Source organism: Drosophila eugracilis, unplaced genomic scaffold (genome assembly GCF_018153835.1).
Source record: "Drosophila eugracilis isolate 14026-0451.02 unplaced genomic scaffold, ASM1815383v1 contig_2088, whole genome shotgun sequence".
NCBI lineage: Eukaryota > Metazoa > Arthropoda > Insecta > Diptera > Drosophilidae > Drosophila > Drosophila eugracilis.
Genome location: NW_024572964.1, coordinates 4,756,017 through 4,783,229, shown reverse-complemented (window position 1 = coordinate 4,783,229; position 27,213 = coordinate 4,756,017). Strand labels below are relative to the sequence as shown.

At 39.1% G+C, this 27,213-nt stretch overlaps 5 protein-coding genes across 9 annotated transcripts in view; 3 read left to right on the top strand and 2 right to left on the bottom strand.

Moving 5' to 3' along the window:
• The window catches only part of LOC108107986, a 60,967-nt gene extending 54,237 nt beyond the window's left edge, over positions 1-6,730 (top strand). For all 3 annotated transcript variants that reach the window (XM_017215833.2, XM_041817924.1, XM_017215830.2), the window contains one exon: positions 6,138-6,730. In XM_017215833.2, coding sequence (XP_017071322.1) covers positions 6,138-6,515 — 378 coding nt within the window. In that variant the 3' untranslated portion in view covers positions 6,516-6,730. The remainder of the gene's footprint in view (positions 1-6,137) is intronic.
• LOC108107990 lies at positions 1,466-1,856 on the top strand. Its single transcript, XM_017215839.1, has one exon. The coding sequence runs from the start codon at positions 1,480-1,482 to the stop codon at positions 1,840-1,842; it is 363 nt and encodes a 120-aa protein (XP_017071328.1). The 5' UTR covers positions 1,466-1,479; the 3' UTR covers positions 1,843-1,856.
• Positions 6,731-7,056: 326 nt separating the features above from the next.
• Positions 7,057-9,894, bottom strand: LOC108108151 (histone deacetylase HDAC1). The gene is made up of 4 exons (XM_017216081.1): positions 9,649-9,894; positions 9,098-9,210; positions 7,731-8,976; positions 7,057-7,617 (listed from the first exon to the last, which is right to left on the bottom strand). The coding sequence occupies exons 1-4, from the start codon at positions 9,689-9,691 to the stop codon at positions 7,448-7,450; spliced, it is 1,572 nt and encodes a 523-aa protein (XP_017071570.1). The 5' UTR covers positions 9,692-9,894; the 3' UTR covers positions 7,057-7,447.
• Positions 9,895-10,435: 541 nt separating this feature from the next.
• Positions 10,436-27,213, top strand: part of LOC108107736 (tyrosine-protein kinase Src64B) — a 34,000-nt gene continuing 17,222 nt past the window's right edge. Inside the window, exons 1-3 of one of the 3 annotated variants that reach the window (XM_017215386.2) lie at positions 10,436-10,664; positions 11,246-11,354; positions 23,955-23,985. The gene's annotated coding sequence lies outside the window, so the exon portion shown is untranslated. Of the gene's footprint in view, positions 10,665-11,174; positions 11,355-23,954; positions 23,986-27,213 lie in introns of those variants that run through there. The other 2 variants (XM_041817943.1, XM_017215387.2) reach the window with 2 other exon arrangements.
• Positions 13,485-15,631, bottom strand: LOC108107735 (nucleoporin Ndc1). Its single transcript, XM_017215384.1, has one exon. The coding sequence runs from the start codon at positions 15,414-15,416 to the stop codon at positions 13,611-13,613; it is 1,806 nt and encodes a 601-aa protein (XP_017070873.1). The 5' UTR covers positions 15,417-15,631; the 3' UTR covers positions 13,485-13,610.

Below are 27,213 nucleotides of genomic sequence, written 5' to 3'. Positions count from 1 at the left end.
CCTTCAAATCTCCTGTCTCCCCTAACTTGTCTTACTTCATCTCCTTAAATATCATTTATAATATCAAAAATACTTTTTCCGAGTGTACTTTCTCCAACTACGCTCACTTTGTAGGGTGCCATTGGAACCGCAAGGGGTGTATACGTGTCTGTGTTCTGGAATAGGGGAGCTTATGTAGCTAGTCTGTCGCTGGGCTTCCCTTGAGCTCCTTTAGTTTTGGCTCTGGCCTGCATAAAATAACCGCATAAAATGTCGTTAAGTATAACGAAATTGAGTCTGCACATAAATTCAGATTATGAGATTAAAATGTTGTGATTTTCGCACATAGAAACGGGTTTGGGCAGGCCAAACCCTTTTTCTTGTTGTTGTTTTTGTAATGAAAACCCCAAAAAGTACGCCAAATATTTTGGGTTAGAGAATTCGCTGGAATAAGCAATAGCTGCTGCCCCATCAAAAGTGGCAACAACATCAACAGCAGTCAAGCCAATGTAATGAGTTTATATCGCCCTTTTGCCCTGAGGCATAAATTTATGAAAAAACAACACAGTCGAGGCGTACAGTGGAATGAATTTGAGCTGATTATGTTAATCAGATGGAATATAAGTAAAATAAAGATGGAATGAAGAGCATTTAAAGGATAAAGGATGTTCTTAAAGTATTTTAATAAGTTAAAAAGTACTTTGATGTGTGTTTTATTCTCCATTTTGTGATATAAATCTTAATCTGAAAAGGAAAGTGCCTTAAGAAACTCTCTCTTAGAAACATTATATAAATCATAGAACTATCATAGGTTTTCGTTTACTCGACTAAAACCTCTTTCGTTCCACTGTCACCCTGACGAATAATAAAGAAGTTGCGGTTGTGGCTGGCGATCAAAGTCAAATATTTGGCTTGGATGTTTACAAATTGGGTCAGCTGGTCATTTGGGCTGGCCGTCGGCTAAACAGCTCCTCTTCAAAAATGTTACGCTGTGAATTTCCCAAAAATAGAGACCGTGGATCTCAGCTGTCGCTTCATTATGATGCTAATTGCTGGGACACGTCGACCGAAAGGATTAGCAGCATGTTTAGTGTACGTAATGGCATTCGATGAGACCGCAAAACCATGACAAGAAAGAACATGAGAAAACAAGAGCAATGGTCCTTGGTGGCCATAAACAGTTTAGTTCGACTTAATCCGGTTGTATATCCGGATTAGCGACCAGGAATGCCATCAAGGAGTACTTTTTTCGCTATTCCACCAAGAAATTTACGACACTTTTTAGGTAATGAATGGTTTTACATTTTTTTAATCCAACACCGCCCGTGAGTTGTAAAAAAATTAGTGACGAAAAAAAACTGCATTCAGGTCAGTTTTTGGCCCGCGAAACCGATTGACCTGCGACCATGAATGGGCAGGTCAAAAAAAAGGATTGCGTATAAAATAAGCCAGCAGCGCTGATGCAACCAACAAACGCAGTCAAGCCATCAATCAGTCAAGATGTATTGCAAGATGCAGAACAAGGAAGTCAAGAAGGAGTCTCTACATAATCCCTCCCAGAATCCAGGGAAATCTCTAACAAAATCCCCCACCGCGGCATATGCAATGTTCATGCACCGCGAAGAGTTGAGGAGGAGAAAAATCCAAGTTTCCCGTGTTTCTGTCACCAAAATCCATCTGACTAGCGAGCTAATCGCTCGGACTAAACAGAATATCCTGCAGTGCAGCTCCGAGGATCTAGAGATTCTGGCAAGGGAGACGCTCTTCAAGAAGAATCTTCAAAGGCATTTGTACTATCGACGCATGCAGATCCATCAATGGATGATGACCAGGAAGAAGCAGCAATCAAAGGATAAGAAATGATTGAATATATAGTAACTTAATACAAAAACAGCAAAAGTGATTATTAAATAGTTTATATAGTGTTAAATAAATTAAGAATAATAAAAACTACAAAAATTAGAACGTGAGTTGACTTTATTAGAAGAAAAAAGTGAAACGGCTCAAAGCAAAAGTCTACCAAAACATCTTTAAAATTCATAAAAATAGACATAACCTTTTAAAATAAACGTCTCCAGCCATTACAATTAAGAATATCTCAGATCTCAACCAAAAGATAGTGTTAAACCCAAACTAAAACTTAAATTAAACTTCAAGTCATTTGTAAAAGGCGAAGCAGAAAAGGGAAAATGGCCAACACTTTCACAACTTATCTTTGGCCCCGGCAAAAGTGCAATTTTCCATTTAAATATTTGATTATATATACGAACGTATTCCCCAGTCGTAATTGTCAGGGAGCCAGAGTGTCGGCGTCGACCTGCACTTGTAATGGGTGTAAAAACAAATTTGCACATGATTACCAAAAACCCGGTCGGCAAAACTGCGAACATTTAATACAACTCAAACAAAATGGGGCGTTGCATAAATTTGAACAGGCGGGGTGTAGAAAAATTCTTGCCTTTTTAGACTACATAAATTTTAATTAAATGTCACTCATACGCCATGTACGACAAGCACAATGTGGAGCTAAGTGTGAAAGTGTGCGTGCAACTGAGTGGCACGGGCTGTTAGTATGTGTGTGAGTGAGGGGTGCGACAAATGAATGCACATGAAAGTGGTGCACGAATTACAGTTTATTGAACAGCAACACCAGCAGGAGCCAGGCGAAGGGATAAAGGACGAAGGACAATGGCGACGAGAGTGGAGCTCATCTAAAGCGAAGCGTAAAAACAAAAGCAGGACACCAAGGAGTCTGAAATGGGCGAGACTTTTCACTACTCGGCAGCTGCGAATTTTTCGCAATTTTCAACAAATTTATTTTATGGTTTTTAGGGAATTTTTATAGGGAAAATAATAATTTTTAGACTGTGTTAAGAAATAAAGGTCCTTTTAATTTCATAAAATTCATGAAAACCGAATTCAGAAAACATAAAATAGAAACTAAAAGAACAGAAGCCAATTGCCTTGGTTACTTGCCAGCTAGCTCTAATTATTTTTTTGTGCTAATTTCCTTTTTTTTTTGGGAACTTTTTGTGTGTCTAACAGTTTGTTTGTTTCCATTGGTGGCGAAACTGCGGCGTTTCCTTTTTCCGTGCATTTTCATTAAACTTTTACAGCATGCATTATTCATGTTCTACAACAATTGCCATGGTCCAGCAGCATCGCCATCATCAGCAGTTTGGCGGAAAAGGAAAAAGCTACCCCTCATCCTAGACTTCCTCCTGTGCTTAATGAAAACCCATCAGGGGCAACATCATCTTTCGCTGCCATTTGCCACTCGAAACTTTTTCAATAATTTCAACATATGTATGCTCCCTGGCTTTCTTGACAAATTAACTCAAGTGCGCAATGAAGTGTTTATTGTGCTGGAAAAACTTTTTCCGACGTCCGACGTTGAACTTAAGGCGTTGTCAGGAAAAAACGCGGAATATACTTATGTTTACTCACTGATTTCTGACGAAAGTCGCGGAGAAAGTGAAGGCATTTATCATACAGTGGATACTTTTTGAATGAAAACCTAATTGGAAAACGAAAACTTTTCTTAACAATTTTCTTATTTGTGGTTTATTTATTTCTAAATATAAAAAGATAAGGTATATACGAAACTCAGATAAATTTAGATACAATATTTATTTATTAATATTAAAATTAATATTTAAATATTCCCAAAAAATCGTATAAAGTCCCCACTGTTAAGCAAATGCAATGGCAGAGCGTAATCGTCATGGTGGCTTAAAGCAATTTGTTATTAATTTCCGCGTTGAAAAGTTGAAAAAAAGCAAAGTTTTTCTTTCTCCTTTGTTTCGTCTTTTTCGCTTTTCCCTATATATATATATATATATATATTCCCGAACTTTCCATCTCTTTTGCTCTGCAGCAATGTCTCAATGCCACTTGGCATTCATTTAATGCGAAAAGTTATTGTCGTTTTTTTTGTTCTTGTTGTCGTTTCTGTTGTTGCCACATTAAAACATGGCCCATAATGGTTAACAAGGCATTTGCTTGTTGGCCATCGACCAAAAGAGCAGCAAAACTTGTGCTTACATTGTTCAACATGTGTAATAAATATATTTTCAACGCCCTTCCATCCTTCTACCCTTTGAAAGTGCGTGAATGTATGGATATGTATGGCTGCGGGAATGTTCGCTATTGTTGTGGGTTTTTAATACATACAAAAAATACAACTATAGTTTATAATATATAAATCTTATTAACTCAAAGAGAGCATAGTAACTCAAAGCGAGGAAGCAATATTATTCTAAAAATTAACAAACCTCACCAGAATAATTTGGTCAATTTCAAATGTCTTTCTAAATGTCTAAACTAACTAGTAACCACTTTATAATAAATTTTACAAACTCCCTATAATATTATACAACATTTTTCCCAGTACAGCAGGTAATAAATTGGAATATTCCACCTTTGGATGATGACTGGGCTCAAAGTACATAATACAAACATATTCGAAATGCATGCGCCGCGACGTATGCAATGAAAAATGTCAGAAGAACAATGTTAATATGGCTACCGAAGGTATCCCATCAGGCGAGGGGGGCGTGGCAGGCTGAGAGGGGCCAAAGGAAGTGTGTCAGTGTCAGTGTGCTGCATGAAAGTGCAAGTTTTGCTTATTGTTTCCACGGCTGCCACTGCCCCAGTGCCAGTAACCTTCAGCCAAGAACAATAAAATTGCACCAAACTGAAACTGAAATGGGTCCCATGCAAATGTGAATTGGAAAAGTATGAAAAGCGCAGGCGAACGCGAATGCCAGGGAAAAATAACATTTTAAATGCTTTTCTCTTATACACGAAGGGCAAAGAGTTTGTCAGTTTGCTGATTTACTTTGTTAACTGAGATAGTTTTGAAATTAACAATTTCAAAAAGTTTCTTTCTAAAAAGCTTTCGTAGATCTGTTTCTGATTCTATCTAAAATAATCTGTTTTTCTTTATTATATTTGCTGATATAATATTTATATTATATATATATATAAAATATCTACTAAAATTTGCATATTTTTTCATACTTACCTTAGTTTAGGATATTTCCCACGTCGTCAGTCCCGAAATTTCCCACAACTTCCTCCATTGGGAGTATGTAAATGCATTGCTGTCGCTTGCCCAACACATTTGCACTTGACTGAAACGCGTTAGCCGCTTTCCTTGCAGTTGATTTTTGGGCAGATGCTGACGATGCCACGCCCCTTTCGAGGGCTCGGGGGAATAGAGAGGCGTGGACGTGAGGCATGAGTTGTGAGGCTGCCATAGAAGTGACTAGCGGGTTTCGTGTAACCAAGACACCATCCGGGAACTGACGTGGCGCCTTTGTTGGCCAGAGCCTTGGGGCGAGCTTATGGGGCACGAAAATGGATTTTAGACGGGGTGTACCGTCCAGGCAGGACGTGATGCACCATCCTGAATGCAATACAGGTGAAGCGCACACAAAGCACTCTCACAAACACCGAGTCACACGTAAAAAGTTCACTGAGAGAATGATAAGCATATGAAATGCTAAAATAGATGTTTTCCCTATAAAAAAGAGTTTTTTTTAATATAAATATTTACATTTTAAGTACTTAACTTGTTAAGTTTCTCCATTTATTACTCATTATTTCTTTATTAAACACTATAAACTCCTTCCTATCATACTTTTTTTTGGATATAAGCCACTTAAAGTTTATTCATTTCAGTCTTCAAGATTAATCATAAATCTGAGAGCCACTTAAATTTTTAGGTGTACACTTTCATGTCAGTTCAGTGGATTTATATTAACAGCATAAAGTGCCAAATCACGACAGGTGCCAAAATCCCGTAAATAAAAAACGAAATAAACTTTTGCCAGCGGCAAAAGCAGCTTGAATAACCGCCATAACCCCTTCCTCCACTCCTCTCTCTGTTCTATCTCTCAAAGCCTTTAAATAATTATAAAACTTTATCTCTTCTCTGGACACACACACACACACACGAACACCAACACCAACCTCTCACCAACGTCCATGTCCATTGAACGTCACTTTGACTAAAGCCAAATAGAATTAAACCCTGAAAAATATTTGATCTAAATTCCTGAACCTCTCCTCTTTGCCCCTGCATCTGTCTCCCTCGTTTTCCCCGTCTCCCATCCAATGTCCCTGGTGCCATTTTCATGCCCAATCTCCCCCAGAAAGCGCAGCAGCAGCAGCAGGAGCAGCCACAGCCACATGGACACAAATCCCGCCACAAAGCGACCGATGACACAGAGGATCCAGAGCAGCAAAAGTCCTTTGATGTAGCCACAAATGCCAATGCGCGAACAGGGTCCACCCTGCCACCGAATCGAGTGGAAAATCCAGAGAAGCCGGATGGCAAAGCAGCCCCATTGGTGCCGATGCGACGGCATCACTCGAAAGTGACACCCCCACACCCGCCGCCGACGACGTTTTTCCTGGATAACTCCCTGATGCAGCGCCAGTTCGCGAATCCAATTAGTTACTTGGGTGGACCACGACTGCAGCCGCGTAGTAATCGTACCAGCATCGACTCGATATTATCGCTGGATTAACGCCGCAGCCAGTTTTCCGACCACCCCTAGTCATCCAACTCCCTCTTGGAAAGCCTCGCAGACTAGTCACAAACTGTCAACTGGTGGGCGGGAAAACCCCCCAGTGGATTCTTTTCCCCGTTGCCACAACCTCAACTTAGAAACTCAAAGTCGGTTAGTAACTTTGCAAATTGTTAGTTAGATTTTAGGTAAAATAAAAATGAATTGTTTAACTATTTTTCTTTTGCTTTTACTTTTTGTAACCAAAATTCAAGGGTAAGAAAAGTAAAGTAAGTTCCATGACTAATTTTCTCAAACAAATATTTTTAAAAAAAATCTTATGATGCTTTTATTTTATATGAACTATAAATATCTAAACATTCTCTAAAAGATAGTTCTATCTTGATTATTTATATTGAAATTCTATAACTAATTGGAGTTGATGACCTCTTCTTTTTCAATAAAGAAAAACTAAGACATGCAGACAAAAATATATTTGACTTTCCGAACCATGATTAAAACTTAAAGACTTTCAAGATAATCCCCCCAATAAAAACAGTCATTTCGTATTTATAAATATTTATTTGATTAAATTAAAATTCTGCATATTTTGCCACTTTAGATCGCTTAGTCATAGGCGTTTACTTTTCTTTTAACTTAGCTTAACGATCTGCGCAGATGGCCTTACAATAAATTGTATTTTAGCTTACGCTTACGATGAGTTTAAATCCCGCCCTTTGATTACTGATTTATCCCCCCGTTTAGCTTAAACACTACATATAGGGGCCGATCGATCAGGGGGACTGATGGAGGGGCGGGGGATTGTGAAAACCGTGGCACATAGCTCAGAGGCCGTGCTCGGGCGGCAGGATGAGACGACGCTAGGTAAAATCCGGCGGCTTGTACTTCGGCGGTCGCTTAATTGGTTTCTATAACCAATTGCGGCCGCCACGTCATATGTTGTTCTCCTTGGCGCCCTTGGAACCGGCACCGGAACCAGATCCTGAACCGGATCCGGCATTAGCTGTCGCTCCGGCGTCATTATCGCTCTTGTTGTTACTGTTGTTGTTGCTGGTGCTGTTGGTATTGGACGCCGTGGATTCCTCACCATCAGCTCCATCGCCTATAAGCAGGATAATAATGTTATAGAAGGTTTTCAATTTTATAATAAGTTATCAGAACTTGGTAAGGGGTTGTCCTTAGATCAAGTACTCTAGTTCCATTAAGCTCACTCACCCTTTTCCTTTTCATCCTTGATCTCGCTGGACGTCTCCGAGGAAGCCTTGTTGCTGTTGGTGTCCTTATCCAGACGCGGACGCTTCCTTTGGCCCTTGTACGTCCTGTTATCTCTGCGACCGCCCTCGCCTTCATCCTCTGAATCCGAGTACTCGTTCTCTGGCACAATGCGCTTGTCCTTGTCGCTCTGGGGCAAGCGATCGTCCTTGTCGACCTTATCCTCATCATCAGACTCATCGTTGATGGCATCTTCGGGTATCGCCTGGATTTGAACGCCTGGAGCATGAGGTAGCATGCGCAGATTCTCGAACAGACGGTTCTTGATCTTTTCCAGGTACTCGGAGGTATTCTGATTTGTCATATTACTGGGACTGATGTGCAGTTTGAAATCAGGACCAAAGTACTCGAAGTAATCGTTGTACGGCAGTTCGTTGGCAATTTCCACGGCCAGTGCTACGGAAGTCTCATAAGTCCAGCAGCGGGATACGTTACGAATGGTATAACCTCCACCGCCGACCATCAAGAACGGCAGATTATACTTCTTCACGAACTCTACGCACTTGCCATGGCCCTTGACCGTGAGATTGAAGCATCCCAATCGATCGCCAGTTAGGGAATCGGCGCCACATTGCAGGACCACTGCTGCCGGCTGGAATGTTTCCATCACCTTGCTGATAATGGGCACAAAGATACTTTCATACGCATCATCATCCATGCCATCACGCAGGGGTATGTTCACCGCATAATATTTTCCCTTACCGGCACCAATATCTCGAAGGTCGCCAGTGCCGGGGAAATACTCTCCGTACTTGTGGAAGCTCACGGTCATTACACGATCGGTGGTATAGAACGCCTCCTCAACGCCATCGCCATGATGGACATCTATATCTATGTAGAGAACACGCTGGTGGTACTTCAGGAGCTCCAAAATTCCCAGTACAATATCATTGACGTAGCAGAAGCCGGATGCCTCTGATTTCTTGGCATGATGCAGGCCACCGCCCCAGTTGATGCAAATTTCCGAGGCCTGTTTGTTCAGCTTGACGGCTGCTGCTACGGATCCTCCGGCGGAGAGTTGGCAAAACTCGTACAGTCCATCGAAGACTGGACAATCTTCGCCTACATTGAAACGCTGCATCTGCTTGTTGTACTCCGACATGTTGTCTGGCCGAATGGATCGCAGGAACCGGACGTACTCGTCCGAGTGGAACTTGGTCATCTCATCGGCAGTGGCTTTATGAGGGCGCTGAAATAAGGAACTTTATTTATTAAATGTTCCACTAAGTAGTATATCTTTAGAATAGACACACATAAATTTTGTTTCAACTTATTGGACTATAAAGATCCTGTATAAATATGTAACTTACGTAAATCTCCATTTTTCGGTAGAGCCCATAGTTGAGCAGGAGGTTGTGGGTCATGCGTATGCGGTGGGGCTTCATGGGATGACCCTGGCCATAGTAGTAATTGCCAATGTCACCTGGGGATCAAAAATCACGATTAGTAGATGCTTGAAAGAACAATTAATTGCCACGCTATGCGAAATACAAATTTTACGGCTACTGTCGGCAAGGCGTCTGCCGCAGAGCAACACTTTTCCCGAACGACCACTGAGGGCGCACTTTCGCCCCGAACGAAAAGCAACAAAAAACACAAAGAGGAGGAAGAGAGACCTACAGGTACATACACACACAAGCATACCATTTTACTGCGGTCGTATGGAGAAAAGAGCGCTGTGAACCGGAACGCGCTCGTACAGTCGCCGTAAAACTTGAAATTTGCAAAAATGCTATCATCTGATGCTGAGTTGATGCAGAAAAAAAACATAAGATCGGCGTGGAAAACATGACTACTATTTTGAAATAGTGTTTTCTCTGTTTATATGCCGTAGTACTTTATTTAATTGTTTAAAACTTACTATCGTAGTAATAGCAAACGCGTTTTTTGCTATGCGACTGCATTTTGCGGCGCTGACGGCGGCTTTAAATTTCCTTTAAACTAATGCTGGTCGGTTCTTAGAACCGATTCCTTTCTGACCGGGAAGGACCCGAATAATGAGGAGATTATAAATCGACACCGCTGACACTTCTGCCCAAGTTTTAGCCAAGAACAGGAAAATACGCGCACAAAATAAAAGTTGGTACCAACAGTGTGGCCAGATGAAGAAGCGGACTTTATCCATAATATCTGTAAGTTTCATCCTAAATAGAGAGACGAATTTCAGGTATCACTAATATAATATTTACGCCAAAAACAAAACTCACATTAAAAATAAAGTTTTATAGTCCTTATTTATTTGTAAATAACATATTTTAAGCTCACAACGCTAAAAAGAATATGTTGAATTGTTAGCATTTCAACAGAAAAACCATGGCGCCATTGCGGTCAAGTCAGAAACTGTTATGTAGATAATATGTAAACTAAATAAATGTACAGTTAAAAACCCGCTAAAAATCGATATCCAAACCCTTTGAACAGAATTATGAAAATATCGATATCATATGCCCCAAGAGTTTCTGCCCCTGTCACTGCTATCATAATATTTTATCCCAAAATGTTAACAATATTGCAGCAGAAGAAAATAACCTCTGTAAATATATCGTTTATACATCGAAGGTGTGAAATCGATTTAAAAACATCGACCAACATTCATCGAACATTTCTCACCACCAATAGAGTGGAAGAGAGTAAAATCAAAGAGAGTAATTTACAGAGGCCACTGTCTTCTCAATTTTCCTGCTCATATTTTCTTACTGAGTACTTCCATCTCACTCTAAAATTCACCGCTAAACGATTCGGACGCGTTTTCCAGCGTGGGTGATTTTCGGTCGGCGTTTTCGGCGGCTTCTAATCGACAAACAATAAATAAGTTTTTGCAGTGCTGAATTAAAGGCGATTGTTAAATTAAAAAAAAATAATTAAAATCGGCGACGCGTAAGTTTTCAACTCCCACTGCCCGAGTGTGCGTGTGTGCCTTTGTGTGTGTAAAAAAAGAGAAAGAAGAATGGAGTTGCAGTGGAAACACAAACACGCTCTCGCTCCATCTCCCTCGCACACACACACTCAATTGGGCGAATGAAGAAGTGGAAAAATTAAAATCGAAATAAAGTGACAAAGCGGAGTGGCCAATAACAAAAAAAAACGAGAAAAATGAACCCAGTGCCAATAAAAATTTTAAATAGTTTTTAATAGACGGCTAAAATATCCTGCGCAGCTTTTCTCTTTTTTTTCTCCCGGAAGAGCCTTTTCTTGTCTCTCTCCCCCTTGCAGACCAACGCCTCTCCCTGCAACTTTCTGTTACTTTTTGTTAACTTCTTCCCCTTTTCCATTTATTTTTTCTTTATTGTTGTTGTTGTGCCCGCAGGATATTTAAGACCTTTTTTTGCTGGCGTTTAATTATAGTTTTTATCCTCCTCTCTTTCTCGCATCTCTTTTTCCAATTAGCGCCGAACTTCGGCGCAAAGTAAAAGCAAAATCAAAAAATCTCATATTTGTTGTTTTTATTTGGCCCGCAGACCGTGAATTAAAAACAACACCAACTTTAACTACAGTGGCAGGCGTAACTGTGAATTCCACTTTTGATAGCATATAAAAAGAAGTTTTGATTTATTCTAATTAAAAAAGGTAAGTGCGATAAAAAAAAACCGGATTATAGCTCCTTTTCATTCGCACCTCCTTGGCCCGAAGTGCCGTTAAAAAGAGAAGCCAATGAACGCAAATAAGTAAACACAAAAACTAAAAAAAAGAGTGAGATTTGCTCTCCCGCTGCATTTCTATTTATGCTTTTGCTGCTTCTGATAAAATGTACAGTAAAAAGTCCAAAAATGAAATTAAAAATGTATTTATAACGATCTTAAAATTTGAACTTATTGCTTACTTTAAATAGTAATATAAGAAAATATTCTAATTGTAAATTTAGATTTTAAAATATTTTTTATGGACGTATAAACTTCAGAAAAAACTTTCCAATCGGTAAAATGGTAATATTTTTTTAAGTTTTTTGAGTTTGAAATTAAGTTTGATGTAAAATATTAACATATGTAAAAAAAAATGCAGTCTCATTTAAAAAGATAATGCTTGGTTCACTGCACCAAGTTTTCACTGTATTTATTTATTCATTGCTCCGGCTGCTGTAAAAAAGTCAAAGAGCATTTCTGGTTGTTGTTGTTGCTTTTGTAATTGCCTTTAATTTGTGTGGAGTAAGAGGCGGAGGAACGAATGGGGAGAGGGAGAAGAAAACGTTGAAGAAGAAGCTGAAGAGCAGCAGGCGTCGGCGCAGCAGCTGCTCCTTCTCTCCTTCTCGCTCTCTCTTATGTTTTATCCCTTGTGCGCTATTTTCGGCATTTTGTGCTTATTTATTTACCTTTTGGTGCCTTGTTTATTAAGCCCCCTTTCCATCCCCTCTAAATCGCTCCATGTGCTTTGAAGTTCAAGCCACAAAATTTGTTTTTACTTTTTTATTTGTTGATTTGTTTTTGGTATTTTTGTAGCTTATCTGTTGCAGTAAAGTTCTTCCCTTACTCCAAAAATAAAAACCCTTCAATTAACATTGCTGCCTTCTGTTTTCTGTCTCTGCTACTTCTTTCCTTTTCTCCACATTGTGTGTCTCTTTATTTCTCCTTTTAACTTTTTGTGGCCAGCCGCTGATAAAGACCACGAATAGTTTGTCTTTGCTTCACATTTTTTATTTACAGTGGCTATTGAGTAAAAAAACTCAAAATATAGGAAATTCAAATTTTCAAGAAAAGCAGAAATTGACTTAGTTTAAACTCGATTTAATTATTATATTTAAAGAACTCTACTATTTCCAATTAAAAAAACCTAATTTAATTTTTTTTATTATAAAAATTAACGAACACTATTACTGTTATTCACTGTACAGATTTATTAGGGCCTCTTCTGCAGTCTCTTACTCTTTAACCCTTGATTGGTGAGTGGGAGTTTCAGTGGAGATTCATTTGAGTGCAACTGGGCAATTATGCTTTTTGGCCTCTGCCCGCTGTTATGCCCCTCTGCTTTTCCCCTCCGTTTTAGGCTCCCTTTTGACCCCCTCTTAAATCATTGCAAAATGGCAATCGCAAAATGCTCTCAAACAAGTAAATCTGCTTAGCTTGACTAACGGCAAACTTGTTGAGATCTTTTCATTTCTCTATTTTGCTCGTAGTTCGTTTGCTATTGTTGTTTTTCGCATTTTCTATTTTGCACACAAAGCGTTTTACATGATACGACCACAAAGGCAAAAGGCAATCAAAAAGAGGAGACGGGCAAGGGAAAGAAGGGGATAACACAGCGTGGGAGGTGCAATAAGGAGAATCCGAACGAATAAAAAAGTAGTCAAAGCAAAAGAAGTGGAGGAAAAAGAAGCAGCACAAGTAGAAAACTCAATTGTTCGCCACTCTCTTTGGGCTCCTCCTTTGTTCCTTTTCCCTGCCAGCTGTGCGTGTGTGTGCGTGTGTTTTTGTCCACTTAGCCAGCAAACAATGCACACAGCAGCAGCGTTTTATTGATAAGAAGTGAACAGAAGAAGAGAGTGTAGAAGGGAAACAAGAAGGCGAGAAAAAGTGGAAAGTGCGTGGCAAGTGCGACAAAAAAGAATTAATGTAGAGATGATTGCTTGAGTGGAGAGAATTTAAAGTGGATTTTCCATTTTAGTATATCTTATTTCAGAAAAATGTTTAGATTTTAAAATGTTTTTAGTTTTTATGGGACTTTTAAAAACTATAAGGGCTAAGATCCCAAAAATATACCAAAAGCCGAAATGATTTTCCAATAATTAGAGAAATCACATAACAAGACCATTTGGATGTTGTTTTTGTATCATTTTGATTATTAATAATTTAATTTTGACATTGATTTCAAAAAAGAAAAACGAAAGCCATCTTATGGTAACAACGCCATCCTACATTTGATTTTGGTCTTCAACTGTATATCGTCCAGAATAAAGTCCATGTGGGGAGCGAAGGTAAACAGCATTTTGTATAAACAGCGTCTTACGGCTAACATTAGAAGCTCATGACTGCCGCACAGTTTTCTACGCTCCCTTGCCTGTATTTCCTGGGCCGTAATCAACTTTTCCTCCACATTTAATAAACGCGCTAGAATACGACTTAGATCGCTTTGAATATAGCCAAAAGTGTCTTCTTTTAAGGATCTTACGCAGATGCTAACGAGTCCTTGAAGAATCCATACCAAAGGCTCTGCACATCGCAGCTCATGATTAAGTTGGGCCATTGGGTCTGGGTCATTCCAAAAGTGATAGTACCGCGGAATCACTGGTAATCTAGCCCATAAAAAATTTCCAAGGCGTTGCTTCCTATCGCTTAGATAATTTTGCAGATTACAGAAACACCAAAACTGTTGGAGCTTCTGACAGTTATGAAGACGTTTGCATATAGGACACGTCCCTCGCGGCGGAAGAGTTGGTTTTACCAATGGACGAATTCCCGTTTTTTTGGGAACTTGATTCTTCAGCAAATTGCAGACCTTTGTGAGAGGAGCCCTGTCCATACAAGAATCCATTCTGGCCAGAAAATTGTCCACCATTTCCAGTATAACGTCAAGTAACTCATCCCAATTTCTATCTTTTTCAAAACATTTCATTTTGTATAACTCAGAGCATAAACTGCCCGTCATGGCGGCATAAAAATCACGGGCTGCCAGTAATTGAAAGCCATAGATTTCCGTAGTATCCACAGCCATGGCGATTGGTAGGGAAAGATTGTAGCGTTGGGTATCTGGTGGCATAGGTTTCATTCGCATCATGCAGAGAAAATATTGAAATCGTTCCGTTATCAAATCGATTATATTAATATCTAGATACTCGTGCAGACGCCTTGAGTCATTAATTAAAGATAATTGTCGCTGCATAATAAGGCTATAAACCTCTCGAGCTACGTGTAATTTAGCCAGGATCAAGGTGCACAACAACCAGCCTTGAAAAAGTTGTTTGGGTTGCGTTATGATCACAGCATAACCAGTAATGACTCCATTTATTTTATTACTTTCCCAATAACCCATACATGGCCAGTAAATCAGGGCAAATAACAGAGTTGGAACAAAGGCTTCTTTTCCAGAGTTTTTCAGTCGATAACACCCGATTTCCAGAAGGCGTTCTCTTATATTAAGATGAACTATGGGTAATGGAAATCTTTTTAAGCATTTACCATGCTGCCTATGAAAATAGGAAATGCCACAAAAGCAGCCAAAGGTCATTAGATAATACCAGGATCCTCCCAACGAGTCATTTTCATAAATTAAATCCACAAATGATGCATAAAGCCAGCTGCTTACAATTGATGTTGAAATAATTGATGAAAATATAAGAAATCTTATTGGGAATTCCTTGACCATCCTCGAAAGTCGGTATCTGTAGCAATGGGGATTGTCATAATGCACGTGGCACAACATCAAGCCATAGCCAACAATGCCCAATCGTATAAGCAACATAAATATCGATGTATACGCGGAGAACAAGGTCCATCTTAAGATCTCGTTGAGGGAAATCAGAGGATTCCTCACCTCAAATAAATTTACGCATAAGAAAATCGCCAGAATCTGATAATCCATCCAAGAGCATAGTAAAGTGGCAAATAGAAAACGATATAGCAATATCTTCTTGATCTTTCGGGGTAACATAAGGTAGTACTGGGGCACAAAGCCAGTGGTCTCCACATCCTCTTCCAACATTTTTGCTTGGAAAATAATAGATTTGATTTGGTGACAAGTTGATTTTATGTACTACGCCTGCTTGGCTGCAACTTGTAACCTTCTTTCTGTCAGTTTACTGTCTCAATTGACATAGTTCCCAAGTCGGTTGGCTTGGTCATCAATCTATTTAATGGGCTGCCGTTGACCCAACTTACACCCTCGTTGAACCCTCATAGTCCCCTTTTCGACAAAGTTCAAAAGTTTTTATGCCAATTTAAAGTTTTTCTTTTTGTTACTCTTACTTGGGTTTGCATTATTTTGGAAGGCATTTGGTATTGACAGAAAACAACTGTGTTTAAAGTACTCTTAGGTACCTTTAAAAATTTCTGCAATAAAGTTAAAGCAAATCCATTATTGTGATATATTGTACTTTTCATGGCAAAATGCCAATTGCATTAATATATTTTAGAGTATTTTAAGCTTCAATTTCCCCAGAGAAATATTTTTCAACAATGCTGTTGCCGCTTTTTTGCCATTCAGGTGACAAGTCAGCCAGGAGTAAGTGCAGCTAAAAATAAAGTTGTTGCCGCTGCAGGCGAAACATTGCATTTCGCAATTGTTTTTATTCGACGGACGACACTTTATTGGAGCTGAGCCACCTGAGTGGTGGGTAAAACTATAGGTGGAGCTGCTAGAGAAGCTGCTCCCAGCTAGAGTTCTAATTTATGTCGTTAAGTTTTTCGCCTGCGAAAGAAAAGTTAGTTTGCAGTCACATTTAATGGTCAAGCTGCAGGCGCACAATTTCCACCGGGGGAAAGAGTGCATTTCAAACGGGAAACTGGACATGGACATGGAAATGGACATGGACATTGTAGAGGATGTTGCTCTGTTCCCTGTTGCTGTTTTTTTTTTTTTTTTTTTTTTGTGTGTTGCTTTTTGCCATTTGAGCCTGAGTGTGACCGCCTAACCCAAAAGCAGGCCGGGAGTGGAGCGAGGCCCGGGGCCAATTAGATTTATGGGATTAGCACAGGTCGTTGGCTATAAAGCACTCGCATGCTTGCAGCGGGGCAAAATCAACGTGAAAATCGAGACCATGAGGATGGGGATGAGGATGAGGATCTCCCTCGAAAACATACACCCATTCGCAATTGGAACCTGAAACGGTCGGAAATGTGTGAACGCTGAAAGAAATTATCGGGTAATCTACGATCTATAGATCCGTATATAAAATTTCCAAAAAAGGTATAAGAATATATCTAGAAAAACATACTATATTAATGATAAGATTCTTTCAAAATTCATTCTCGATAGAAAATACATACTTTTCATAAATTTTGCACATTCATTTTTTAAAGTGATAACTTAAATAGAATTGTAAACATTCAGATTTTAATTAGCACAAATTAAACAGAGTTTTGTTCTCTCTGCACATTTGCAAACATTTGCATTGTTTGTCCTGTTGAGCTCTTCTATCTCTCTCTCGCTCTCTGCCCATATATCTTTCCCTATCTTTTTGTACGCAGCTCCTGAATATAGCAACTCCCCACTTACCACCACACTCCCTACTTCATCGCTTACCTTCAGTGCACATCCGGTGGACAACAAAACAATGTTTCATTCCATAAACCGCCGCCAACTTTTGCATCGTTCGTCGTCGTAGTCGACGGTGGTTGTTTCGCTCTCGCACTCGGCGAGCTTTGTTCCGGCTTTCCCCTGGTCCTTCCTGTAGCCCTTACCCTTACCCCACCTAACGCCCTTTTCCCCACGTCCTGTTTGCCTTGCCATTGAGAGGCCGCGACGATGACGCGTGCTCCTGGCCCATTCCCAAAACCACGTACCGCCGCACACATTTCCGGACTCAGCCGGTCTGTTTTTATACCCTTAAAAAGAGTATTGGGATTTCAGAAAAAGTTTTTGAAACATAAGAACATATTGATTTGATCTCCAAGAATCTATATATATTGTTCTTATCTTTTGATTTAAATTTATGAAGTTAAAGCTTTTTTGATATGAAGGGTATTCCAAACTTCGATTCCCGAATTAAGCCAATTTTTACTTCTTTTTCGTGTGTTCGATTGTGTGAGCTGCGGTGGTTGTTGCTTTTTCCATTTCTGCCTCTGTTGCCCTGTTGTGTTGGCTAGTTTTCGATTTTATCGATTTTCATAAAGCTGCTTTTATGGGCGGCATTCAGTGGCAGAAAGTTTGCGGCTCTGTTACTCCAATTAGAGCACACAAAAACACATCCATGCAGCAAAAACGCACAAGCGCACAAACGGAGATGAACAATTTGGCTGCTGACCAGGTGAAGCCAAACATTTCTGGCATTCCAATCGCATTTTTCATTGACTCTCCGTCGCTTCAGCGTCGGCTAAAAGGGGAGATTTTGGTATTTGCTTCATAAATTGAGTTTTTACTTCTTGTTTCCACCGACCGAAAGTTCCTTTGTCGATGCATCCAACCGAAAAATAAATTTCTCTATGTATTTATTCCGTTTATGATGGCGGTCTGGGGTCATAAACAAACTAATTCGTTTGGATTCAGGATTAAATACGACTGGATTACTTTTATTAAACTCGTAAACTATGAGGTCAAAAGTTCAATACGGGGTACATGGACATGTACATGCCTTTGTAACTTTTCCTAGGGTATACAATTTACAAATTTCTCATTTAAAATTAATATCGTATATCTTTATTCCCTGAATATATTAAATAATCTCAGTTACGAATAAATTCTGAGTCTGGAACATTCTTGGTTTTCAGTGAGTGTAATAATAAATTCATATGTAATCATACATTAAAAATTATTACTTAAATGAATGAATTTTATGTGATTATCCTTGTTATTATATATTTCTAAGGGCGTGTCAAAACTTTAAAATATAATCCCTGCGGCTCAATTAATCCACTCGGTCAGTAGAGCACTTTTAATGAGTGCCACTCACGTATAAGAAACTGCAGCTGCAACTAAAAACTCGACCCAATTCGAAGGCTCAAGTTACTCATCCAAACTTATAGGATGACACTAAAATAAGAGCTCTGCTTTGCGACTTAGTAAAAACTTTTTAATTACAAGGATCAGGACAATAAAACTTTATGAGGCGAAAAGCCCTGCGCTCTCTCTCGCTCTCACTCTCTCTGTGTAATTTCTGGCAAATAAATACCAAAAGCGTGGCAAAAACTAATAAAACTGAACTCAACTCTCGGGTTCCAACCGTCATCGTAAAACAAAACAAAAAAAAAATGAAGAAACCAGAAAATCGAGTTGAAGTTGAACGCTTAATGTGTGCGGCAAAAACTTGGCTAATCCCTTTCGTAGCAAAAATAGATAGAGATAGTCAATAAATAGGGAAAAAATGAGACTGTTGCGCTTATATTGGATTTTTTGGCACAAAGTTTTGTAAATATTTTTCCTCGGACGGGCCAAAGGGCCTGGAAACTTTTGGTTATTGCCTGTGACAGGCCAACGAAATGGCAAATCGATTCCAAATGCAATCTCTGTCACTCTGCTGGGGCTAATATTCCAATGAAATTTCGGTGCATTGAACCCGAATCAGCAAGTACAAGGTGTGAATTTGCCAGCCATCCCAGCAGGAGCAGGAGTAGAAGCAGGGGCACTGGCAGGATGTGAATTGGTCGGCGGCAGGAAGCAGCTTGGGGCAACCAGCCACCAGATAAATATAAACACGAAAGTGGAGCACAGGCAAAGCTGTAGCCGCAATAACTGTCTTGGGAGATACGATTCCCCCCTAAGCACACACTGATAATAATAATATGTTACGTAAATGAAAATTAAATAAATTTAAAGAGAATCCTTGGAAATTATTTTCAAACAAGCCGTTCTAAGATACACTATTAAGATAAAATTGGTTTATTTAACTTAAAAATCGTAAAGAAACTTCTGTATTCTCCAAGTGTAGTCAGTAAAGTGTGGATGTTGGGAAAATTCGATGCAAAGGCATTTCCAGAATGACTGCGAATAAAGCAAATGCTCGAGATGCTTGCAACCCTTCAACCCACCCTACACCCTGTTTCCCTCTAACCCCCTTGGTAATTCCCCAAACGCACGGAAAACTTGACAACTTCACATATCTGGGAGGTCTTAGACAAACTCGTACACACACAGAGATTCCTCACTCAAAATCCTCAAATGAAATTAAAAAGTTAAACTTCCAGCTTTGGGGGAGAGAGAGGACAACCCTTAACTTGTGCTTTCTAACTCTTCATTTTCCTCATAAAGTTCTAGATGTTTTTCCTTCAGTGCTTATAAGACATTAGCCAGCTACTTTGAGGCTAGGAAGTTTCTTTGACTGAGAGTATGAAAGTGTGGAATAGTTGGAGATGCCCGTTGGATGGTATAATGTTTGCAATTAGTCACAAGTTCTAGGAATTTGTAGGCAGATAGTTAAGAAAAACAGGGTCATAAAAGCGATTTTACAGAAGCCCATCTAAAAGATATCAGGTGTAATTATAGTTATAAAATGATTATCTCATGCAAAGCACAAGACCAAGATAAATATGTAATAAACAGAACGTGTTTAATCCTCCAGATAAACACCTCTAAGGGCATTTATCAATTTATTTGCCTATCCAAACAATGCAATTGCATTTTGTGTTATAAAAATTTTACTCTTTGTGCTAAAACTCGATAGCCAAATACTATTTCCTTTTGCATGCAAATTTTTCAAAATATATATTTTTTATTATTGCACCTTCGTTCCTGCTCAGCCAGCCATTCATAAAGTTTTCTGCTTATTTGAGCACTATTTCCATTTGCCCGACCCGACTATTTGTTCCAACACGTGAATTCCTTGTGACAAATACGTGATAAATTCGTTGTAGCCTCATCAGGCAAACATGCGCGACATGAACATAGTTTAAGTCTGACGGGGTCTTGAGCTCCACAAATGTGCTTTGTAAAAGGGAGGAGAGGGTGTTGGGAAAAAATACTATAGAAGTGAATGTGTTCCTTTTCGAGACAGCTACAAATTTTCATAGCATATTTCATGCTGAGCTTGGTTGGTGGCTTGAGAGGCGCCAGTGATAGAAAATATACAGAAAACGGCAAACAAAATAAACAGATTTGTTTTGCTTTGATAGTTTCTATGGAAAAGTTTTGATAAAGTAAAATGCTCGGGAATTTACAGCTTTTAGCGGGAAATTGCTGATCTAAACTATGTTTTTATGGCGGCTATATGAAGTTAAGAAACTGAAACGGAGTTGATGGTAGTTTGGAAAAAATATTAAAATATATTTTTCAAAGACATATAAAACTTTTTGCAGTCAAGACATTAAACTTATTCTTCGATGAGGCAAATATTTTTTTTTCAAATAATTGTCTCTTGAAAGTGATCAATGCTAAGGCACTTAATCATGAGACAGTTTTTTTTTATAGCAATTACAACAACTGGAATCTAGAACAGACTTTTTTGTCTAGTACTTCCACTGATGAAGTAGTAATTTGTCTCCACTTTTTTAGTTTGACTCGAGTTACTTCTTTGCAACTGCCTCAATTGAATGACTGTCCAAACGACTGACAAAATGTCACGCTGCGATTGTGCCGATAGCGAAATCTCGTTCTCATTTTCAATTGGGTGGGCAGAATTTGTCAATGCCCCTTCTTCTCCCCTACGGATTTTCCATCCATTTTCATGCTGCATTGCGCCGGAGCTTTTGTCTCAAGTGCATTGCAGTTGGAATTGTGTCTAGAGTGGGCTGCACTGCACTCTCGTCGCAAAAAAAAACAAGCAAAAAGAGGAAAATCACCAACAGCAGCAGCCGAAGTAGAAGCCAAAACTGAAACTGAACTCAAGTGAACTGGAATTAAATGGAGGCCCAGAACGCTCCCCAAACGCTTCTTCAATGCAATGCACTTTGCTGATTATTATTGCAGTTTTTTTTTTCTATTACAGGGCTACGTGACGCAGCTGTAATCAATTTGACATAGATTTTTTAAATCAATATATCAATTTGTCACGATTCGGTCTAGAGTGTAGGATTTGGTCAGTACCGAAAGGGCCACTCAATTTCCTTCTCAATTAACACGCTCTTGGGAAAGGCAATAAAAAGCTCAAATTTGCTTTATATGCATTTTGTTTGCTCACCAAACAAGCAAAATTCGAGCAAACAAACAAACATTTCGTACACTCGAATTGTTGGTTTTCTCTTTTCTCAAAGTTTTTTATTCAATTTGGATTTTCATTTCTGGCATTTCTCGAATGTTTTTCGTAAATTGCAATTTATTTGCGCTGCGAGGATAATTTTCAAATACCTAATTCTTGGGTATGGTCTATCAGAAAATATTTTCCCACATTTGCATCGATTGTACAAGGCAGCTGTGCTGCCGGAAAATTGTTCACATGTCCATATTGCATGTTCGAGAGCTGCACCCGCTGCTGTTGCTGCTGCCGGCACTTTTTGCCACTGTGCCACATAAATTGCATTTTCAGCTAGGCCGAAACATGTTGCTTTCGTTGTTTATGGGGATTGGATTTTGGATTTTTTTTTTTGTAGGTTGGGTTTATTTACAATGAAAAATTTGGGAACTTGCATGAGCTAGAAAAAAGTAATACAAATATAGTGAGTTATTACGTTGCAGCTTTTTAATTAATAAATATTTATAATTGGGGATGGAAATATGATTCCCTTAATTTTAACTGCCAATTTATACCAAACCTATTTGATTTTCTAAAATGTATTTTTCGATTGCTAAATTCTATCTATCTTAGCAGATTCTCACAGTGCACAAACTACGCTTTTAGTTTAACTATTTTTTCTGCTGCTATATAACAGCTCTCTTGAGACTGTCTTATCTGGCCAGCACTTGAGTTTTGTTTTGATTTCATTTGCGGTTGCGCTTTGAAATGATGCAAACAAAAATGTTTGGTTTGATGATGATTTATTAAAGACCAGAATGATTATTCGATGTCTGTATTTACTTTATCATTATTTTTAATAGGTTTAATTATATCTTTATTGCATTTCAAAGAAGGTGTGCCTTGAAAGTCTGTGACCATGATTTTGTCACCCTATGATATTGTCCATTTCTGAGAATCTCACTTTAAATTCCACAGTTCCACACCCTCAGAAGATCGTAGTAAAATTAATATTTGAATTTTGATTTCGTTTTATATTGAGATATGATAAAAGTCATTGGCCTAGAAAAAAATCCAATAAAATTTATGTTCATCGTTTGTTCTTTTCTCAACTCCCTGCTGCTTGTTCAAATTTTTGTACCCCGCTATCTTCAAGTACCCGATCTAAAATAAACATCAGAAGTGTGCATGACCCTCGCTGCTTCAACGCTTTTATTCGGGGCGTATACTCTTTAAAAACCATATAGAAACAGAGAGAGAGAGAGAGAGGGGTGATATAGGGAAAACGAGGGACAGCTGGTAAAGCCCAACATTGAAGAGAGAAATCCAGCTGACTGACGGAAACTGAAAGTGATACATCTGCTTCTCTAACGACCCGAGCCCGAGCCTGGGCTGTGTCTTATAGGGTCAGGCGCCCCTCTTTTGCTGGAAATAACCTTAGAAAATGCCTTCGAGGCGCAATCCACACATCCTGAGACGTTTTTGCGTTGACTTTGGCAAGCAGGTCACGTGAACATTTCAGAAACAAAAAAGGATAAAAAAAAACAAAGGGGAGCTCTGACAAAGGGAAATCCTAGCAGTTCGTAGGGGTGGTCGTCCTGCAAATGTGATTGCTCGCAAAAGGGGGGCGTAGACAACTGAACCTCCCATCATGGCGTGTTCTGCTTTTTGGGCTTCCCTCTCATATCATAAAATACAGAACAAATTTCCTAGATTTTATTTTGTTTTTTTTTTTCCGCTCTGTTTTAGCGCCTTTTCTTGGCAATTGTTTCGACGTGTTTGAAATATTTGAAGCCAACAAGCAACGCGGTCGGTCCCAGCCAAAAAGCTCAGGGTCTGGGCCCCTCTTTTGTTTTGTTTTGCTTTGAGTCTTTTGTGTTCACGCATATTCGGCTGATGCATATAAAAATGAAGTTTCTGCGGGGTTATAAATACGAAAAATGCTCTTATACATACCAACATGAAAATCAATATTTGCGCCGCGTCGTCGTCATCAGTGTTGCGTTCTTTTGATACCTCTTAAAAGAAGATATTCAGGGCATATTGGTTTTAAAAGAAGTGTAGTTTGCATATTTAGTAATACTGTTGCATGAATTCATGACTTGCTTTCTCTTTGTTTAAGAATAGAGATTAAGATAATATTAAAAATGTTAGCCAACCAATCGGTATCCCCTAGTTTATACGAATATATCCCAATTTATTATTACATTTATTCCTCCTCTATTTGTTTTCTCTGTTTGCCAGTCAGTCGTCAGAGTAAAAAACCGAGTCAGACAGCAGCAGCTGATAAGCCGCGATGCGGATGTGAAAATGTGCATGGGAAAGAGACACAGTAATAAATCTATTTACTTCCATATATATATATACTATATACATATTTTTTGACATACCAATATCTGTGAGAATGAGTTTTATACACATATATTAACGAGAACCTACTTTTGATTATTATTGACGAAATCCCTATCTCTCTTTCATTTCAGGTTGCGATAACCAACTTTGACCGAATCAAAGGTGAGCACGAAGAACATGAAAAACTAATGGAAATGTGTTCCCTTTTGTGGTTCTATTTTTTTTGGAGGGGTTTTTCCTTTTTGAGACTGCCAAGTTTTTGTCACATGACCGCAGGCGATTTTGAACTTGTTCCACTTTGGCAGCGGGAATTTGTGGGGGCAGCTTTATCTTTGCATTCATCTGTCTATCGAGGCTATTCTTTGGCCCAACTTCTCCTATTCTGCTGCCCCTAACGCCCAGATAAAACGCGAAATATTTTCCTTTTTTGCTTGCCAGCTGTGTGCTCAATTCAAAGCGAAAAAAAAGAACACAAAAAAAAATAACCTGATGGAGTTGGAGATGCTGGAATATAACAGTGGTTACTCGAGCAGCTTGCTCTAGTTCTTGAAGTGGAGACCAAAACGAGTTTTTCGGCACTTGCCCAACCGCTTGCCACCGCTAATCCCCGCCTCGCATACGTAAATCACTTGAGTTGAGTTAGGTCTGGTTTTCTGATAGTTGTTTAAACGAAAAATAAAACAAGAAAACAAGATTCATAGGCCTAATATACCAAGGTTTTCCAGCAAGTATATGCTTTATGACCGCATAAAATCCGTTATTATATCTTTGACATGTTCCTAACTGGTAATAAATTTCCATGCATATCCACACATCTACAGCTAATTGACCAATCTAAAGTTACGATTTCGTTGGAGGCTGAACAAAAATCGTAAAAATAAATCACAAAACGTATATCTTGAAAGTTTATAGTTTTAGGAAAATAAGTTTACTTAAGACTTTAAACATAGCTGCAAATTTGAGTATCTTCTTATAAGAATTTTAAGCTTTCCGATCAAATTTCCTTAAATATGTTAACTTTCTTCTTAGTTTTTGGTTTTTTTTACGAGGCCGGTTCTCTATCAGGTCTGTCTTCTAATCGCTTCAATCTCTTTGAGAAGGCTTGGTAGAGTGTTTGTTTTCCCTGTTTTCTATTCCCGCTGACGGATTTCAGTGGATAAATTGAATTACCATGTTGCCTGCGCCACACGCAATGCAACTGTCAGGCCCGGCTTAAAGTTTTTGTGATGCAGCTCGACCAAGGGGAAAGTCATCGATGCATTGCCATTACTGTACACCTCCTTCTCGTTGCCTTTTGGCTTTCCAACGATGCATTCCTTGGATCTTTTGTTGTATAATGTGGAAACGTGTTCGAATCACCTGGGCCACATGCTGGGCGAAGCAGGAGAAGGTATAAACAATAGGAGTCAATATAATAGCACTGGAAATTTGTGTTAGTACTAGGAGTTGTTCAAAGAGCACTTTTCGTAGCTTTTTCTAAAAATAGTAGTTTAAATGAAGATATGAAGTTATAAAGAATAAACACATTTCTAATTTTCTGAAACAGATGTTCCTTATAAAATCTATATATTATATCTTACCCAAGTAAGAGGGGTTTTAGATACCTTTAATGTTGATCTTCACCTTTAATGTTTTTCTTTTGAATGCTATTTTGTTGACCGGCATTGTTCGAAGGTAGATGGATGAATGACACACGCGACAAGTAGCCAAGCGCATCTGGCGGCCGGTTGGGTATACGATTTCTGGGGGCCAAGGGGACTGGGGCAACCCTTCAATGCCGCGTAGACAAACCCTCGGCACGTCTCGGGTCTCCGATTTCATGACTAATTATACGGGAAAGCATGTGCCAGCGGCGGGTAAGGTGAGAAGGTTAAGCGCCTACATTCCCACCTACCACCTACCAGCTCCCACCTTATCCATATTCCCTTCACATAAAATTATACGTATTATATTTTTGTTCTTTGCTGTTTTTACTTGCAATTGTTTGTTTTTGCCTTTTGGGTGAGGCCAATTTCAGTGTTGCCTTTTCGCTTTTTTGGTCATTAATGAAGTAATGGAGCTGGCGGCCCAGCCCCATGACTCTGGAGAGAGTGAAAGGGGGGTTTTGTTATTTGGTTTCATGCATAAAATAGCTGCACATAAGTGCAAGCTGCAACTGCAGCATGAAATGATGAAAATTTCATGAATTTGCAACGGACCAAAGGAGCGGCGGTGTATCCGTATCCTCATACCCTTTGGCCCAGTTGTGGGATGAAATGCAATTTTGCGCTGCTAGTTTTTTGAGTGGCACAAACGGACCAACACATGTGCGGCAGCAGGAGCAGACCCTCACTCTTTCATTTTAATAGGTGTAAAGGCCTTAAGTTTATAAAATTATGATACTCAGCAAGTGTGTTCCGGGCACTGGGAGAATGGTTTGAGTTCAAATTTAACATGAACTTTAAAAGAAAAATGAATAAATGTCACTAAAAAGTTGATTTATGTCAAGACATTGTATTATTGCATTATATAAGTGTTTTATGATTCGCAATTGAGGTCAAGGAAGTGCTGTCATTTGTACATGATTTATTTTTAAAGACTTGTATGCAAACGTGAACCCTAGCCGGAGTATGAGGTCTCTCATATGTTAATGGTATAATTTGATTTAAACCTTTACCTCCGTAACCCCTATAGTTCACACAATGAACTTAAAGCTACGGCTTATGACTATAATTTGTTCTATTACAATAGGTTTTCCCAGTGCAAAATCAGTTGCCTTGGCAAGCTGTTGCATAAATCAACTTCACCTGTGAACGTGAGTGTTTGTTTTTCCCTGTGCTACGGGTGCGTGTGTTTGTATTTTAGATAACTCAGCGTTAAGCGCCCGCTTGAAACTATGTCAAGCCCTCCCAGACACATATACAAACCATCGCACCAGCGGCAGCCGCACTAATGCCGGCATTAACCCACAGCTGCTGCTGATGCTGCTCCTCCACCTGAAGAGGAAGCCTCGGATGCGGATGCTGGCCGGGTGCCATCGTGTGTGCTCTATAAAATATTTGTTTAAACTTGCACTACTCCCCTGCGAAGAGCAGCACAGTGACGCCCACATTTTCTGCATTTTCTGGTGTTGATAAGCACACTTTGCTCACCGGCCACTTGAGGCAGCTCAACGGGTAATCACAACATAAATGAGTAGTTTAATTTTGTTCAAGTGCAGCCCTAAGGATTCATCATAGGAGGGGGAGTAAGAAAATAAACAGTGGTAGTGACTTCTTTTCATACAAAATTTTCCAATAAAATCTTAATTAAGTATTCTTTATTCTGTTAAATAATCTTGAATTATCATTATATTCTTAAACAACAACCTTCAAAGAATGTTTCTCTCAGTGGTTGGCATAGGTAGACGCA

What these genes read in the sequence shown, in the direction of transcription:
- LOC108108151 (XM_017216081.1), bottom strand. Translation starts at nt 9,691, where the DNA reads ATGCAGTCGCATAGCAAAAAACGCGTTTGCTATTACTACGATA. An exon ending in CGTTTGCTATTACTACGATA is followed by an intron (nt 9,211 to 9,648) that starts GTAAGTTTTAAA and finishes TTTGATCCCCAG; the next exon opens with GTGACATTGGCAATTACTAC. An exon ending in ACCGAAAAATGGAGATTTAC is followed by an intron (nt 8,977 to 9,097) that starts GTAAGTTACATA and finishes TCCTTATTTCAG; the next exon opens with CGCCCTCATAAAGCCACTGC.
- LOC108107990 (XM_017215839.1), top strand. Translation starts at nt 1,480, where the DNA reads ATGTATTGCAAGATGCAGAACAAGGAAGTCAAGAAGGAGTCTCTACAT.
- LOC108107735 (XM_017215384.1), bottom strand. Translation starts at nt 15,416, where the DNA reads ATGTTGGAAGAGGATGTGGAGACCACTGGCTTTGTGCCCCAGTACTAC.